This window comes from Trematomus bernacchii, unplaced genomic scaffold (assembly GCF_902827165.1).
Source record: "Trematomus bernacchii unplaced genomic scaffold, fTreBer1.1, whole genome shotgun sequence".
NCBI lineage: Eukaryota > Metazoa > Chordata > Actinopteri > Perciformes > Nototheniidae > Trematomus > Trematomus bernacchii.
Window position 1 is genome coordinate 8,424,407 of NW_022988098.1, and position 15,000 is coordinate 8,439,406.

The following is a 15,000-nucleotide window of genomic DNA, read 5'->3' on the forward strand; positions in this document are numbered from 1 at the left end:
TGGAGCCACACTGCACACAGCTGGTGGATTCTCTTCGCAGCAGGGTGTATTCTTAGCTCCCTAAAACCCAATAAGTGAAATGAGATTAGACGACACACTCACACACACACACACACACACGCACACACACACACACACACACACACACACACACACACACACACACACACACACACACACACAACCCAAAACCTCAACCACCACCACCACCACCACCAACCACACGCACACACACGCTGCAGACTGAGCCTGTGTGTGTGAGCGTCTGCTGTGAACTCTCCTGTCTGTACGAACGTTTGCTTTTGGTTTCCACATCTGCAGACTGTGAGGGAAAACGCTCTGATGTCACACGTTAACGAACATGTTCATCATCGTTAACCACTTAACATCCAGCTTTCCTTTAATATTCCCCCCCTTCAAAGTTGGATAATTCCTCTTGTACGGCTGCAACACATTTAAATGTCTTTGTTTTAGATTAATTTTCCTTGAATTCATCCCAAACTGATCTCCACCGCGTTCTGAAAAATGATACACTGGCTTTTTATAAATGAAATTGAAGAAACAAATTGCATCAGTTTAAGTAGTTCCAACGTTGAGTTGATCCTACGAGGTTTTTATGGTCTGATTAAACAAATGTAGTACAATCATAATATGCTTTGACATTTGAAAGCTTGACTCATTTGAACCAATTTAATATCATTGCAAAAATGTTGCCGTGGAATTGAAAGCAGTTTTTGTGGATTTAAACAAAGCTTTAGTTCTGTACCGACTGCCATCAGAGGAGTGGGGTTACCGGCATTTAAGACGTCTTTATTTGTTGATTTTCTCTTCATTTATTTAATTAATTCTTTGTTTTTTAATTGTTTATTTAATGAATTTAGTCATTTATTCATTTTTTTTATCAAATCTATAAAAAAAGATATATTAACTGTAAGAGCCTGAATTGATGTCTCATATTTAAATGTATTATATATATGTAGAGACATTTTTACATTTACAATATGTGTGTATTTTTTTTAATTGATAGCTTTGGCAAACAAAAGTTCCTGTGGCTTGAAGAAAGTAGTCTCTGTCTTAAATAACCCTCTAACAAGGCATTTCCCTTTAAATGTCCCTTAATCTACTTTAAAGGTTCACACATTCATCCTTGTCCTGTTCCAGTATTTCACTAAAACTACTGAGCGACCATCCAAACCCTAATCCGGTGTTTTCCATGGCTGCTACATGTTAAAATAGACATGTTTGTGCATCTTTTTATACACCTATACCCATAATTCAGTCTGACATATTTGGAAACGTTGGGATTCTCGCTGGTGTTAAAAATAAAGTGAGTTTGAAAAAGTAATTTGTCGTGAGACCTGGGCGGCTGATTCCTTTACAATAATGTTTTTATTGCACGGTAAATAAAATATGATATTTCAGTTCCGCATCACATGCCTCCCCTTATTATCCGCCTTCAGCTTTTGCATCAATCAATAGCGTGGAGCTGACATTTGTCATATTATGGGATTCACTGGTTTTAAATGCAGACATTTTGCAGCCAAGCTTTAAATAGCCGGCTGACCGCAGAATATTTGGTTGAGTGTGTGACAGCGAGAGTGAGCTGCTGCCAAGAAGTGTGTGTGCGGTTGAAGGAGTGTGTGAGTGAAAGAGAGCGTGTTTATGTGTGTGTTGGAGAGGAGTTTCGGAGGGGGGGGGGGGCGGCATTAGTGAATGACTGTGCTATTGCATCCTCCCGGGAGACCTCTAGAAACACACACATTGTCCCGGACACACACACACACAGACACACACACACACACACACACACACAGACACAGACACACACACACACACACACACACACACACACACACACACACACGCACGCACACACACACACACACACACACACACACACGCACGCACACACACACACACACACACACACACACACAGGGTTAGGAGGGTTACTTAAAAAATGTGATCCGTTGACATTGTTACCTGTTGAATAATGTAATGTACCTATTCTGAGGATCATAAAAGTAATGTGACCTGATCACTTTCTGTTACTTTTGGATTCCAACAATGTTAAAAGCAATGCAATTCAATACAAGAGAAAATAAATATTAAGAAGATATTTTTTTACTTCTGTGTATCATGTAAAACAACAGAACAATGTGACCTAAGAAAAGAAGAAACGAAGATATTTAGGATCAAAAATGTGTCCTCACCAACTGCATTTAAAAAAATGATATTCAAATAAAAGTAAATTAAAGCAAAAAGAATATGCAGGCAGTTCGTCTCCCTATAAAAACGTATTGTAAGCTGTGCTATCAACGCCTGTCTTTGAAAAATGTCTCAGTAATCTCATTACATCTTTTTTTATGTCACTGTAAGGGATTACATAATCCTTCTTTTGTATCCTGATCACACTGAAAGTCAGATCTGACTTGAATGAAATTAAGTCAACAGATTTCACATAACTCTATTTAGTTAGTTCAAAGTAATAATATTAAGTCTAAATAGGTTCAACTTAATATTATTGCTTTACCAACCTAATATAGTGATGTTACATTTGTTGACATAGTACATTTAATTAAAGTCAACGTTTCAGCTTTGTCAGTGTACGTTATCCTGTTCCATGTAATCCGTTACTCCCCAAACATGTACACACAAACACACACACACACACACACACACACACACACACACACACACACACACACACACACACACACCTTAAACCCGCCTCCTTCATCCCCCGAAAAACTCCCATCTCGCTGCCTACCTCTCTATCCTCGCGCCGCCCCTCCACTAAAGTCGGCTCACATCTCCGCAGCGCCAGACGCACCGAGAGACGGTGGAGTGAGAGGAACCGTGCGTAAAAACGCTCTCAGTGTGCATGTGTCGGTGTTGGAGAGTTGGAGAGTGCGCGCTGACAGACAGGAGCGTCTCCAGATGAGGAGGAAGATCCAGCGGAGATCTTCTTCACTTTTATTGACCTCTAATCCACGCTCTTCTTTTTTCCTGGCTGGCTCAGCGGAAGAAGAAAATAAACATTAAGAAGAAGAAGAAGAAGAAGAAGAAGAAGAAGAAGAAGAAGAAGAAGAAGAAGAAGAAGAAGAAGAAGAAGAAGAAGAAGAAGAAGAAGAAGAAGGGTGCGATTCAGAGTAATTTTTAGTATTTTTAGCATCCCTCTTTTCCCCCTCTCCCCGTCCCTTCTGAGTGCGGAGTGGCGGAGGGAGGGACGGGAGAACCGGGCGGACACTCTGCGCGCCTCCCCGGTGGATGAGCCCCTGGATGCGGGACGATGGATTAACAGCCCTCCCCGGAGCCCGCAGCTGCTTCTTTTTTCCCCGCCGACCCCCTGTCCTTCTCGGGATTATTTCAGCCCTCTGTGACCCCCCCGACCTCCCTCTCGAGATGAGCGAGGAGTGTGTGTTGCGCTGCGTCCTGATGCTCTGCTGCGCGCTGCTGTCCGCCAACGCGAGCAACTGGCTGTAAGTTGGACTCTTTTCTACAAACACTCTGTTTCACTTTCATCTGACCCCCTTTCATTTCCACTCATCTTCTTCTTCTGTCAGCTTTCCCTGCAGCTCAGTGGGCTTCCAGGTTAATTGTTAACCATCACACATTCACTTTCTTTCTTACTCTCCCCCCTCAGACTTAATAACTGACCAACACAGCTGCATCCCCCCTGAAAAGACCCGTTGAAGAAAGTCACCCAAAAGGGAAAAAACACGTGTTAACTTGGAAAATTGCAGGTTTCCATATAGGTGAAATGATGATATCCTTGAGTGTATTACATTTTGCATGTGAAACGTGACTTGTATCTGTATGGCAGGTGTAATAAGGACACGAACATGCACGTGAAGCCTGAAGAAAAAAAACGGTTATACAGTTTTTGTTATGTGAGATTTTATTTCTAAAATCTCCATTGCCTACCTTTTTTGTCATGACAAACCTCAACCCCATCAGAAAACATAGGGAAATGATGGGGTCAAGACGCTGTAGAAATGTATATTTTAGTGCAGCCTTTGAAGGCTTATGTGCCAATTTCAAACTATGAAATTGTTCTCTTTGGAAACACTTCAAGGAACTGTTAGGAGTTCACAGACTATTTAAACCTCTGATATGCATGTTTTCATTTAGTCCTAGATTCTTACTTAGTCATTACCAACAGCCTATTAAAGGTCATATATAAAGACATGTTGTTGCTGTTAAAACAAGACAGGGGTTGGGCTTAAGAAACTACTTAAAAAGGAGTTCCCCAATTACGTATTGTACAAAAATAAAACATCTTCAGTTCCTAATTATTTTTACAGTGATTCAAACAACTTTGATAACAGTAAAGCTTCTATTTAGACTTCTATCATTCAGTTATGCAGGTGGAAAGCAGAGACAGTCAAACTATATTAAGAGCTAAAGGAAAAGTTTAACAAGGTCACTATAAATCCACTGGCGAATATCAACTCATATATAATGAATCTATGTTTTAAATGTATGTGAAATCAGTCAGACTACAGTGTGATTGTAGCTGAAGTTGTGCCACTCTTCCTTGGAAAGGTTTGGTCGCATGTGTTTCTATGTGGGAGGAGGTTAGGTGGGTTTTTTGCATTCCTCCGCATGAGGCTCCGCTCCATTTTCTGCTGCCATTCATTCCTCTTAACTTCAGCACAAGCAACACTCATCATTTAGGGAATAGCACACTGTTCTTTCTCGCATATTAAAGTCTTGTGTACCTGGCATTGACAGTTCTTATTATATCTCACAATTCCCCACATATATAATCCATCGTATAGGGGCTTAAAATGAGGCTGCTGTGCCAAATAATCACTGCCTGTTGACTTTCATATTTGTATTTTATCTCTCCGTATAAATTCCTTTGTAAGATTTATAGTAGCTCTCGATGTGTCTGCAGACGGAGTTACTTCTATTGACAGATGCATCAGAATAAATCAAATGAAATCCTTGCCAAACAGCAGTGTCTACCTTGAACTCTGTCACTGAGTGCAGGTAATTGTGCTGTTTGGGGCTGAAGGCGTGGTGACAGCAGAGCGGACATGTTCAGGCAGGAGTCGAGCTGCCAGTCTGCTGCACTGCGAGGGAAATAATCTGTGCTGAACGACTGTATCTGAGTCCTCAACACATAAACAAACATCTACAAACATCAAGCGTTGGTTTCACCTCAACAGAGCAGATGATACACTCAGGAAAGAAGGATGAGAGAGAGATCAGTGGTCTTCGGATCATAAAAAACATTCAAGGCTTGTATTGTCATGTAGCTACAGTGTAGTTATGACAATGTACATCTTAGGTCACAGGCTCCTCCAACAGTGCAACACCATAAGACAGATAATAGTGCAAGTAAATACAAATAAAATATAATATAATAGAAGTAGTGCAAGAGTAGGATATTGATATATATGTTGCAGACAGATGAATGTTATGGATGTTATAGTTCAGGTGTTTAACAGTCTTATGGCCTGTGGGAGGAAACTGTCCCTGAGTCTGGTGGTTTTAGTCCTGATGCTGCAAACAATCCTGCAGTTTACAGGAGTTTCTTTGCAATAGTCTCAAAAGTCAATATTTTGGAACGAGTTTTAGGTTAGATGCCTGAAATAAGGTCAATCTCAATCTTTAGTTATTTATATAGCACATTTAAAACAACCTCAGTTGACCAAAGTGCTGTACAGAGAACAAATACAATATAGAATAACACAATAGGAGTAAAATAATGAAACAATAATTCATTAATTAGGTCTGTTGTTAACACAATCTGGAGAGATTTTCACGTTTTGTTCTACAACATAAAATGTGTAACAAGTGGCTATATGAGACAAATAAACGTCATCACGCCAAACATTAGCCGCCTTTAGCTTAGCGGTGATGATGGGAAGTCATGCGACCGTGATATAGGTCTTTAGTAACCTTTTTATTCCTGGAAATTGAATTTACGCTTAAAAAATGGTCAATAAAATAAAAATGTATGCAACAGGATGTTAGTTTCCTAAACCTATGTGATAGCGCACCTTGAAAGCATCTTTCATTAGTTCATAGATGCACCTGCTTTGAATGTTATCCGTCGATTAAATGGCCTTTATCGTGTGTTTTCGGGAGCTATAGATTTGACATTACTCTACCTTCTGATAATCTTAGTAGGCGGTTATCATAATTCGGTAGGCTGGATCACAGCAGGAAGGTTCAACATTGTTATGCGACGACCTCTAGTGGCGATAGTTATTATGACGGGAGCAAAAGGGTGACGTAGTTCAGTTTAAAGAACGACAGAGTCGAACAGTTTTACTCAGGGGACTTCTGTTTGTGTCCCGTGTGAAACCAAAACTCAACGTTTACATTTGCAACATTCAGAACTTACATGACATATGTAATGTCCTTATTTCAAGTAGTTAACTTAACCCAATCCCCAGTTTCTTCTTTAACCTAAGCAGGTAGTTTTGTTTCAATTCAAAAGCTAACAACGTGATCGAAACTGCAACTGTAGATAGTTTCATGTTGCCTCGTCTCTTTCATTATAATAATGTAGAGTAATGTATAGTAATGATCACAACAGAAAACTGGCTTTTAAAGGGCTGATAATATCCTGCATGTCTTTTGAACTACACCCCACTTCCAGTTTGAGAATAGGCTTTAAGTTATACATTGTGGACTTTGAACAAAGGTTGAGATGATGACATGACCTATAGTCACTGAAGGCATTATACATTGGTTTATATAGGCTGAATCTTTGTGTGTAAAATTAGAGGAATGCCCCCTAAGGTCTTCCAGATCTCATCGACCAGTTCATCCTTCAACTTCATTGGAATAATGGTAACGTTTCAGATGCAGATCATATTTAGATTTGTTCAACTATTAGATTTTATATTGAAACCAGAAAGACTGAAGTCATAAACCAGTTCTTCCCAGTACTTAAAGATTGTGAATCAACACCAAACATTGTGATTAGAAGACTTCAGTTCATGTTTGCGTAGCATTGAACCCCTCATTGTGCCAAAGAAACTTCAGCCTCCAAAATATGATCTTGTTTTCCCACTCCTCTAAACTGAATATTATATATTATTATATATTATAATTATAATTTTGGAAAGCTGTTCGGATTTCAAAAGGTAATCTGTCACCTTGGGCTAACATGTTTTACAAAAATCATTAATGTATTAATCAGGAAAATACTTAAATTGAACAATCGATAACTGCAGCCCCAGTTCTGTCAGTACGGGAGAAATATAAGGCATGTCCTTAAAGTTTCACAGGTAAAGCATTACTTAAAGGTCCCCTGTTATACTGTTTTTCATCAATATATTATAGGTCTCAGATATATACAAACATGTCTCGGAAGTGTTTGGCTCCAAACACCAAACAATCCAAGCCAACAAATCATTATGACATCATAAAGTGGCCAAAATCTGATCAGCTCATTTTCAGACAGGTTTTTATATAAATGGATCAGGACAAAAAGAGAGAGAATATTTGTTCCTGAAACCTTCAGAGTCTCTTTCCACAGAGGGGACACATGGTGATGTAGAAGAGACATGAAGAAGTGGATTTTGCATAATAGGTGACCTTTAAGACACTTTGATCCACATGAGTTAAATAGTTTCCAGCAGCTCTCAGCTGTTCTTGCGTCACATAAAACCGCAGCCTGTTTATTTACCTCACCTGTAGCTGTGCACCTTCAGCCAGGAAGCCATCGCTTTGCCAAAGCTCTGCGGCTGCTGCTGAGTCATGTTTAGTGTCCCGCTGCCGAATGGGGATTTGAATGCAACTTTTCATTAGTTTGTCCGTCATCACCCTCCTCCTCCTCTTCGTCCTCTTGCCCTGCTCCAACTGGTTCTGCTGCACCTGTACACTGCTCCATGGCTGCTGTGTGTGAGTGTGTGTGTGTGTGTGTGTGTGTGTGTGTGTGTGTGTGTGTGTGTGTGTGTGTGTGTGTGTGTGTGTGTGTGTGTGTGTGTGTGTGTGTGTGTGTGATGTTTTAGCATAATCTGGCATCTTCTCCAACAGTGGCAAACACTCAACACAGTTATTACCACATTGACCGCACTAACGATGCATAATCAAACTCAAACACAGAAGCATGCACAGCTGTGTGTGTGTGCGTGTGTGTGTGTGTGCGTGTGTGTGTGTGCGGGTTTTGAAATCAAATCAAATATCTAGGAATGTACTGGCTAGTGAGACATCCAAATGAAGGAGTCAGGCACATTAAGGGCTCTTAGTCAAGAATAAGAAGAGATTGAGTTGGTTTAACCCTTTCAGTTACTTATTACAGCTAAGGTGAAAATCAAAGTCACATTTATAACGTGGTCATTTTTTGTATCTGGTGTTTGTATAATGAATTTTGATTAAAGTTGCATTCAGTGAGATTTTGTTTTGCGTGTTGAATTAGGTTGACACTCCGTAACGGATAAACACGTCTACCTGTATTGTGATACATAAAAATATGGAGTTCTGGGCAGACTTTGGCCTGTTTACCTGTTGTTTTACATTGAATACTAGGAGAGGACAGAGATAGTGGTATTTATTTGATCTATTTCATGGAGAGTACGTGAACTTCTTTCTGTCTCGACTGCAGCTGTTGCAATGAGTAGAAACTGTAGAAATATGAATTATGACACGATTGATTTGGAGATATTTTGTAAGAATCTGGTGCTGGTTGCATAAAAGATAACGAGTGGATTAGATGCAGACTTGTGGCGTAAAAGTGCAAAACATCACTCCAGTTAGGTAGGAAACAGGAAAGGCCTCACTAGGCTGCCTACAGATTTTGGATTACCACAAAGCTGGTTACAATCATTCATTAATGTTTATATTGGCATTAAGACCCTGATTCGAATAGAGCTTGGCTACTGTGTGTGTGATAACATCAAGTGGATGGTTGACACACAGAGAATAATTGTGATAAAACTGTTGTTTTGTGTTTGTATATTAGTGTATCCTTGAAAGTAACAATATTGCACTGCTGGATTATCCCCGCCACAACAATATACCAAGATATCAAACTGCAGAAACAAGGAAATAACCTCAATGTGCCCTAACTGACACAAAAGTTGAGTTTCCCCACAAACGATTCATTCAAATGTGTTTTAAAATGTTTTCAAAGGATTTTAAAGAGTAAAAAAATCAGACGTTAGAGAAAGTAACCGTAGCGCTTGTGAATAATACTCTCCTCACTATTGTGGCAGCAGAGGGATTACGACTGGCATCTGTCTAAAGAAAAGACAAAAGCCCAGAGCGGCCTTGCTCGGTTTCATTTATTTGTTTAGTTAAACTGTCATGAATCTGCTTTGGAGAAAGGATTATAATCCTCAGTTATTTGCTCAGGAGAGGACATCCCCTTTGAAACCTAGAAAGAGTGGAGTGTTTGCTTTTCAAACCCTCCACTTGGATGGCATTCGCTACTGTCAACACCAAGCAACAGATATGGCAGCAACACAGACAGAATACTGAATGAAATGTGGTTCAAGTTTGTATAATTTCTAATTCTCCGGTTTACCGCTAAACGTCTGAATTCATTGTTCATTATGACAATATACCGTTTCTGTGTGCGTGTGCGTGTGTGTGTGTGTGTGTGTGTGTGTGTGTGTGTGTGTGTGTGTGTGTGTGTGTGTGTGTGTGTGTGTGTGTGTGTGTGTGTGTGTGTGTGTGTGTGTGTGTGTGTGTGTGTGTGTGTGTGTGAACGTATGCATAAGTCCTGTACAACCATGGTGAGGTGCTAAAGAGATGGCAGCTGATGGGTAACCAGAGAAATAGAAAGACCTTGGCATTGCAGTACACCCTGGCGCCTTACACTTCTTTTCACACACACACACACACACACACACACACACACACACACACACACACACACACACACACACACACACACACACATGCATGTGGTAAAGCTTTGGCATGTTATTTCGAGCCCTCTTGTCACCAGAGTGTGTACAATTATCGTGACACATTGGGAGCCGTGGGGGATCGCTGAAGATGACCAGATTGCAGCTCTGGCTGATGAGGAAACACCTTTGTCGCTGAAGGACGTGAGAAAGTTCTGTCAGATCCACTTCTGGCTTTTAGGAGACTTAACACACACCCTGAGGGCGTGATGGAGGGCTCGTGGTCGCGGGAAACAATGTATGTGAACAGCTGATTGCATTTCTGAATCTATAGATGCTTCTGTTAGATGCATTGGCTAGTGAGGGAAATTAAAATGATGGAAACTTAGAACGATTTTCCTTTAAAAACGTTTGGAAATGCTATGATATTGTGGTCATTTGCAAATAAACAATACTATAAACCAAATGTTTATAGAGTGTATATTAGAAGTGGATGTAGTTACCATTGGGTTTGAAGCCTCGAGTGGCTTTAAAAGACATATTTAGGCGACAACAATTGTAAATGAACTTAAAAGACACTGTATATGGATTAAGTTCTAAGATGAAAACTCAAACTGTGGTAGCTTCCTGTCAATCACAAGAAAGCCATACCCTACAGCTGCTTTATGGTCTATTTTAATCTATAAAACTGTCATCTAATCTTGTATTTGAGACCATGAACTCATCAGGAAAATGTTTACTGAGGTAATAAATCAAGTGAGAGGTATGGTCCTTTTCTTCTAGACTTCTTTACAATTTTTGCAACCTTTAAAGTCACCACCTGCAGGTTATTACATAGAATGCTTTAGTCAATTATGCATTGGCTTCACAGTCACAGAGTTGCTGCTTAGGATAGATGGGAGGCTTAAATCCTGCTGATGTGAAAGGAACAGGTGCATACAGGCGCTTTAAAAACAACGATAGGAAGTTATTGTAGTTTTGTCAGCTTACCATTACAGTCAGAAGAAGTGGCTTAAACAGTACTTAACAAGCCTTACTGAAGTTAACATCAATTACGCACCCCTTCTCTCAGTCCTGAGTCAATCGAAATGTACTTTAAAATGACATAACCAACGTAATCGTCAGGATGTGCAGAGCTGCCTCTAAGGAAGTGTGTTGATGTCTTAAACAGAGCAACAAAGCCAAACAGGACGATTGTGTCCAATGTGAAACTAAACGTCAACCAAGTGTGGGTATTCTAACACTGACAAGGATCTGTCCTTCAACCTAACCAGCATTGTTTTGTTGCTTAAAGACTCACGTTCCTCGATCGTGTTTCTGGACACTTGTAGATGAACAAACAGTTGATCACTTTTTGTAGGATCTAAAGAAGTTGCTATCTCTGATGTACATCTTGAAGAAACGTCCATAATCTGCTTAGAAATCATAGAAAAAGTCCTTTCCTTATAACTCTTCGTAGAATCCGCCGAAGTATCAAGTTTTCTTCAGTATCAAAGCATCTAGTGATTGTTGTCTGTACATCTATGGGTACATTGTGAAGGAAGAATGCTTATAGCTAGAGATGCTCCGATCGATCGGCCGCCAATCGATCGGCCGCCGATCGATATCGGCCGATATTCACTCTCTGCTGATCGATCGGTGCTCTCTATAAATGCCGATCGGGAGAGCCGATCACATGACGTAAAATACATGACACTTTTCTCAGTACGCGGCAAAACAAGCTCGCCAAAATGGCTTCACCGGTCTGGCAGTATTTTAAGGTGTCAGAAAAAGACAATCAATTAACTGAGTTTTAAACATCACTTAAATGGAAGATCCCCATAGGCCCCGCCCACTCGATCGGATCGGCGATCGGTATCGGCCGATACTGATTCCGGCGATCGGTGATCGGCCCCAAAATTGGCGATCGGAGCATCCCTACTTATAGCAAATTCTGCAGACTTTCAATCACGCCAATTTGCTAACATGTAGGATATAAAGGCTAAAGAAATGAGGCGCGATCAAGTCCCTGTCCAGGGTTTAAACTCTTTCATTATTACTGAGCCCACATTGAGAAGCATAAGAAACATTTAAGGATATTTAGAGTAACATTCAATGTTTGACTTTGGTCTACAGTCAAGCACATTTGTTTTTTTTCCTCCTTTAAGTTATTTACACCATACTCAATTCATCTTCTTCTGAAAATGGAGAGTTTAAGGAGTTTGAAGAGAAAGTATAAAGAAAGGGATTCTGTTCAGTAGTGATGGCTCGATACCAGATAAGCACCATGTCAAACGTTGCTAACCTCACACACACAGAGAGGCTTTATGCATGCAGACTTGTGTACAGCACACAGTTTATACATGTGTGTTCGCTGTGTAAATAGTTAACAGGAATGGTGCCTGTCCAAACCTGCCCGCTGCTCATGAATGATTTCACTTTGACATGCCAGCTTATCTCCTTATCTATCCAAAACTGAATGTGAAAACACAAACAACCATAAATTCATCTTTGACACTGTGGAAAAACTCCTAAATAATGCAATCACATTCTTTTTGGCTTATGTGTTCAATCACTTTTTTAATCAACAAATTGGCAATACACTAGATCGGAGCATTAGTCTGCATTAATGTAGAGTCATCCTGTTCACTTGTGGCTCTCTATTTGGACATTTTAGAGTGTCAATTCTTCTAAATTAGACCCTAAAGGGCCTAGATTTGCTGAATACCGTTTACATCATCCTTTGATATGGAAAAGGCCATAATAAAAATGTATCCCTAAACTGTATCTTACCTTAGATTTCTTATAACTATAGACACATTTCTTATCTCCCATCCAATCCAGATTCTTACAAATGATGTCCATCCAATGGATCAATGGTCAAGGGCCCAACATCTGAATGTTCACCCCATGCTTCCTCACCAGATGCATTACACACAACTTCTGCTTAGGGAAACAAAAGTGAGACAAGTTGAGTAGTTATAAAAGCGTACATTTCCTATTATTTTCAGATATTTCATAGCAAATAGATGACGTTTTTCTGACATACAGAGACTTGCTCAGTGAAAAGCTGATATGATCATGCATGCCTTTCATCTTTGTCCTACTAAACATCTTTGTGAATTTACTTATCAGGCAGATAAGATTACTTTACCTTAAGGAAGTCTTAAAGTTCTCCCTTTTCTGTAGTGTGTTCTAAAGGTTTGTGTGCCTAAAATCCCTGTGTTCCATCCAGAGGGAGTTTCTCTTCAACTCTGTTTGTTTACTTCCATAACTTAATGACATCATTATGTAACACTCACGCTTCTATTGGCTTGCGCTCCAACACATTGTACGTGATAGGATAAGAGACGGGACATCTCTAAGCGGTTGACCAATCACAACAGAGCTGGCCAGCTGACCAATCAGAGCAGACTGGGCTCTGGTTTCAGACAGAGGGTGAAAAGAGGTGCTGCAGCACAGGCAGTATGAGAAAAATAAAGAGCTGTTTGAACATTAAAGCATGGAGACATGTCCCAGTAGAGACACTACATACTGATATACACCTGAACATCAGCAGGAGAGGACTCTTTAAAGTAGAGACACTACATACTGATATACACCTGAACATCAGCAGGAGAGGACTCTTTAAAGTAGAGACACTACATACTGATATACACCTGAACATCAGCAGGAGAGGACTCTTTAAAGTAGAGACACTACATACTGATATACACCTGAACATCAGCAGGAGAGGACTCTTTAAAGTAGAGACACTAAATAGAGTGGCGAAGTCCCTCCCCTTCCGGTGGACCTCCATGGGACCTTATTTCGGAAAAATTATGTATTGAAGTCAATGGAGAGAGAAAGATTATCTTTCGATCCCGTTTGAATTGTGCCACGAATTACACATATGATGTTTGTCAATTTAAAAGATAATTTTGCAAGTCAAAAAAAAAAAAAATGTGTCGTAAAACTGTGAAGTAACACATTTGTTTGTGTGAAACGCTCAATGAACTACATCTCTGGTCAACAACACACGTCACCAAGATGGCCGTCACTACTGTCTTGTCAACAAAACGATTGACTACCCTCACTATCACCACAATGAAACACGTCCTGAAGAATGTCATGCAAAGCTGCCTGCCTGCCTTCCTTTGATTCTCTCTGAACTGCCTGGTCGTTTTAATGTTTAATGTCAACCATTTGTGCAGATAGCATGAAGTAGAGAAGATCGCCGATGCTAACGTTAGCGTTAGCATTTCTCCCCCGGGCTTAAATGGTGTATTACAGAATGATCACATCGGTGACAGTACTATTCAAAGGGTTCACGAAATATGACTACTACTCTTACTGTTTAACATTTTGGGTTACTTAATGTTACTTCATGTTAAGGCTAATAAAAATCACAAGGCTGTAATGCTAACTAACGTGCTAGCTACTAGCTAGCTTGATCAAGCCACTCCTGGTCCTTTCATCAGACGGGAAGCAAAAGAACGAGCAAGACCCATTGCTGGTATAATAACAACCTGGTACTAAGCACACAGGCATCTTGTTAAAGTTATCTTATCTTAGCCAGCGCCATATAGATAGATTATATCTATATGGCGCTGATCTTAGCTATCTCTTAGTGGAGGAAAACAATTGTGACATCACTTACGCGACTCTGGGAGTTGTAGTCTTTCTAGTTACGTATTTTTCATAGTCTTATATTTCAACAGTTTTACGACAAACTGTGACTTTTTTGACATGGAAATAATTTTTTAAGATTGACAAACATCATATGTGTAATTCATGGCACAATTCAAACGGGATCGAAAGATACGTTTTCTCTCCCCATTGACTTCAATGCATAATTTTTCCGAAATAAGGTCCCATTACCCGGAAGTAGGTGGGCGTGACTTTGCCACTCTATACTGATATACACCTGGACATCAACAGGAGAGGACTCTTTAAAGTAGAGACACTACATACTGATATACACCTGGACATCAGCAGGAGAGGACTCTTTAAAGTAGAGACACTACATACTGATATACACCTGAACATCAGCAGGAGAGGACTCTTTAAATTAGAGACACTACATACTGATATACACCTGTACATCAGCAGGAGAGGACTCTTTAAAGTAGAGACACTACACACTGATATACACCTGAACATCAGCAGGAGAGGACTCTTTAAAGTAGAGACACTACATACTGATATACACCTGAACATCAGC

General features: G+C 40.1%; 1 protein-coding gene across 1 annotated transcript in view; it reads left to right on the forward strand.

Moving 5' to 3' along the window:
* Positions 1 to 2,814: 2,814 nt before the first annotated feature.
* wnt4 (wingless-type MMTV integration site family, member 4) overlaps positions 2,815 to 15,000 on the forward strand; it is a 32,569-nt gene continuing 20,383 nt past the window's right edge. Inside the window, exon 1 of the mRNA XM_034121966.1 lies at positions 2,815 to 3,482. Within this exon, the coding sequence (XP_033977857.1) occupies positions 3,271 to 3,482 (212 nt within the window). The 5' untranslated portion in view covers positions 2,815 to 3,270. The remainder of the gene's footprint in view (positions 3,483 to 15,000) is intronic.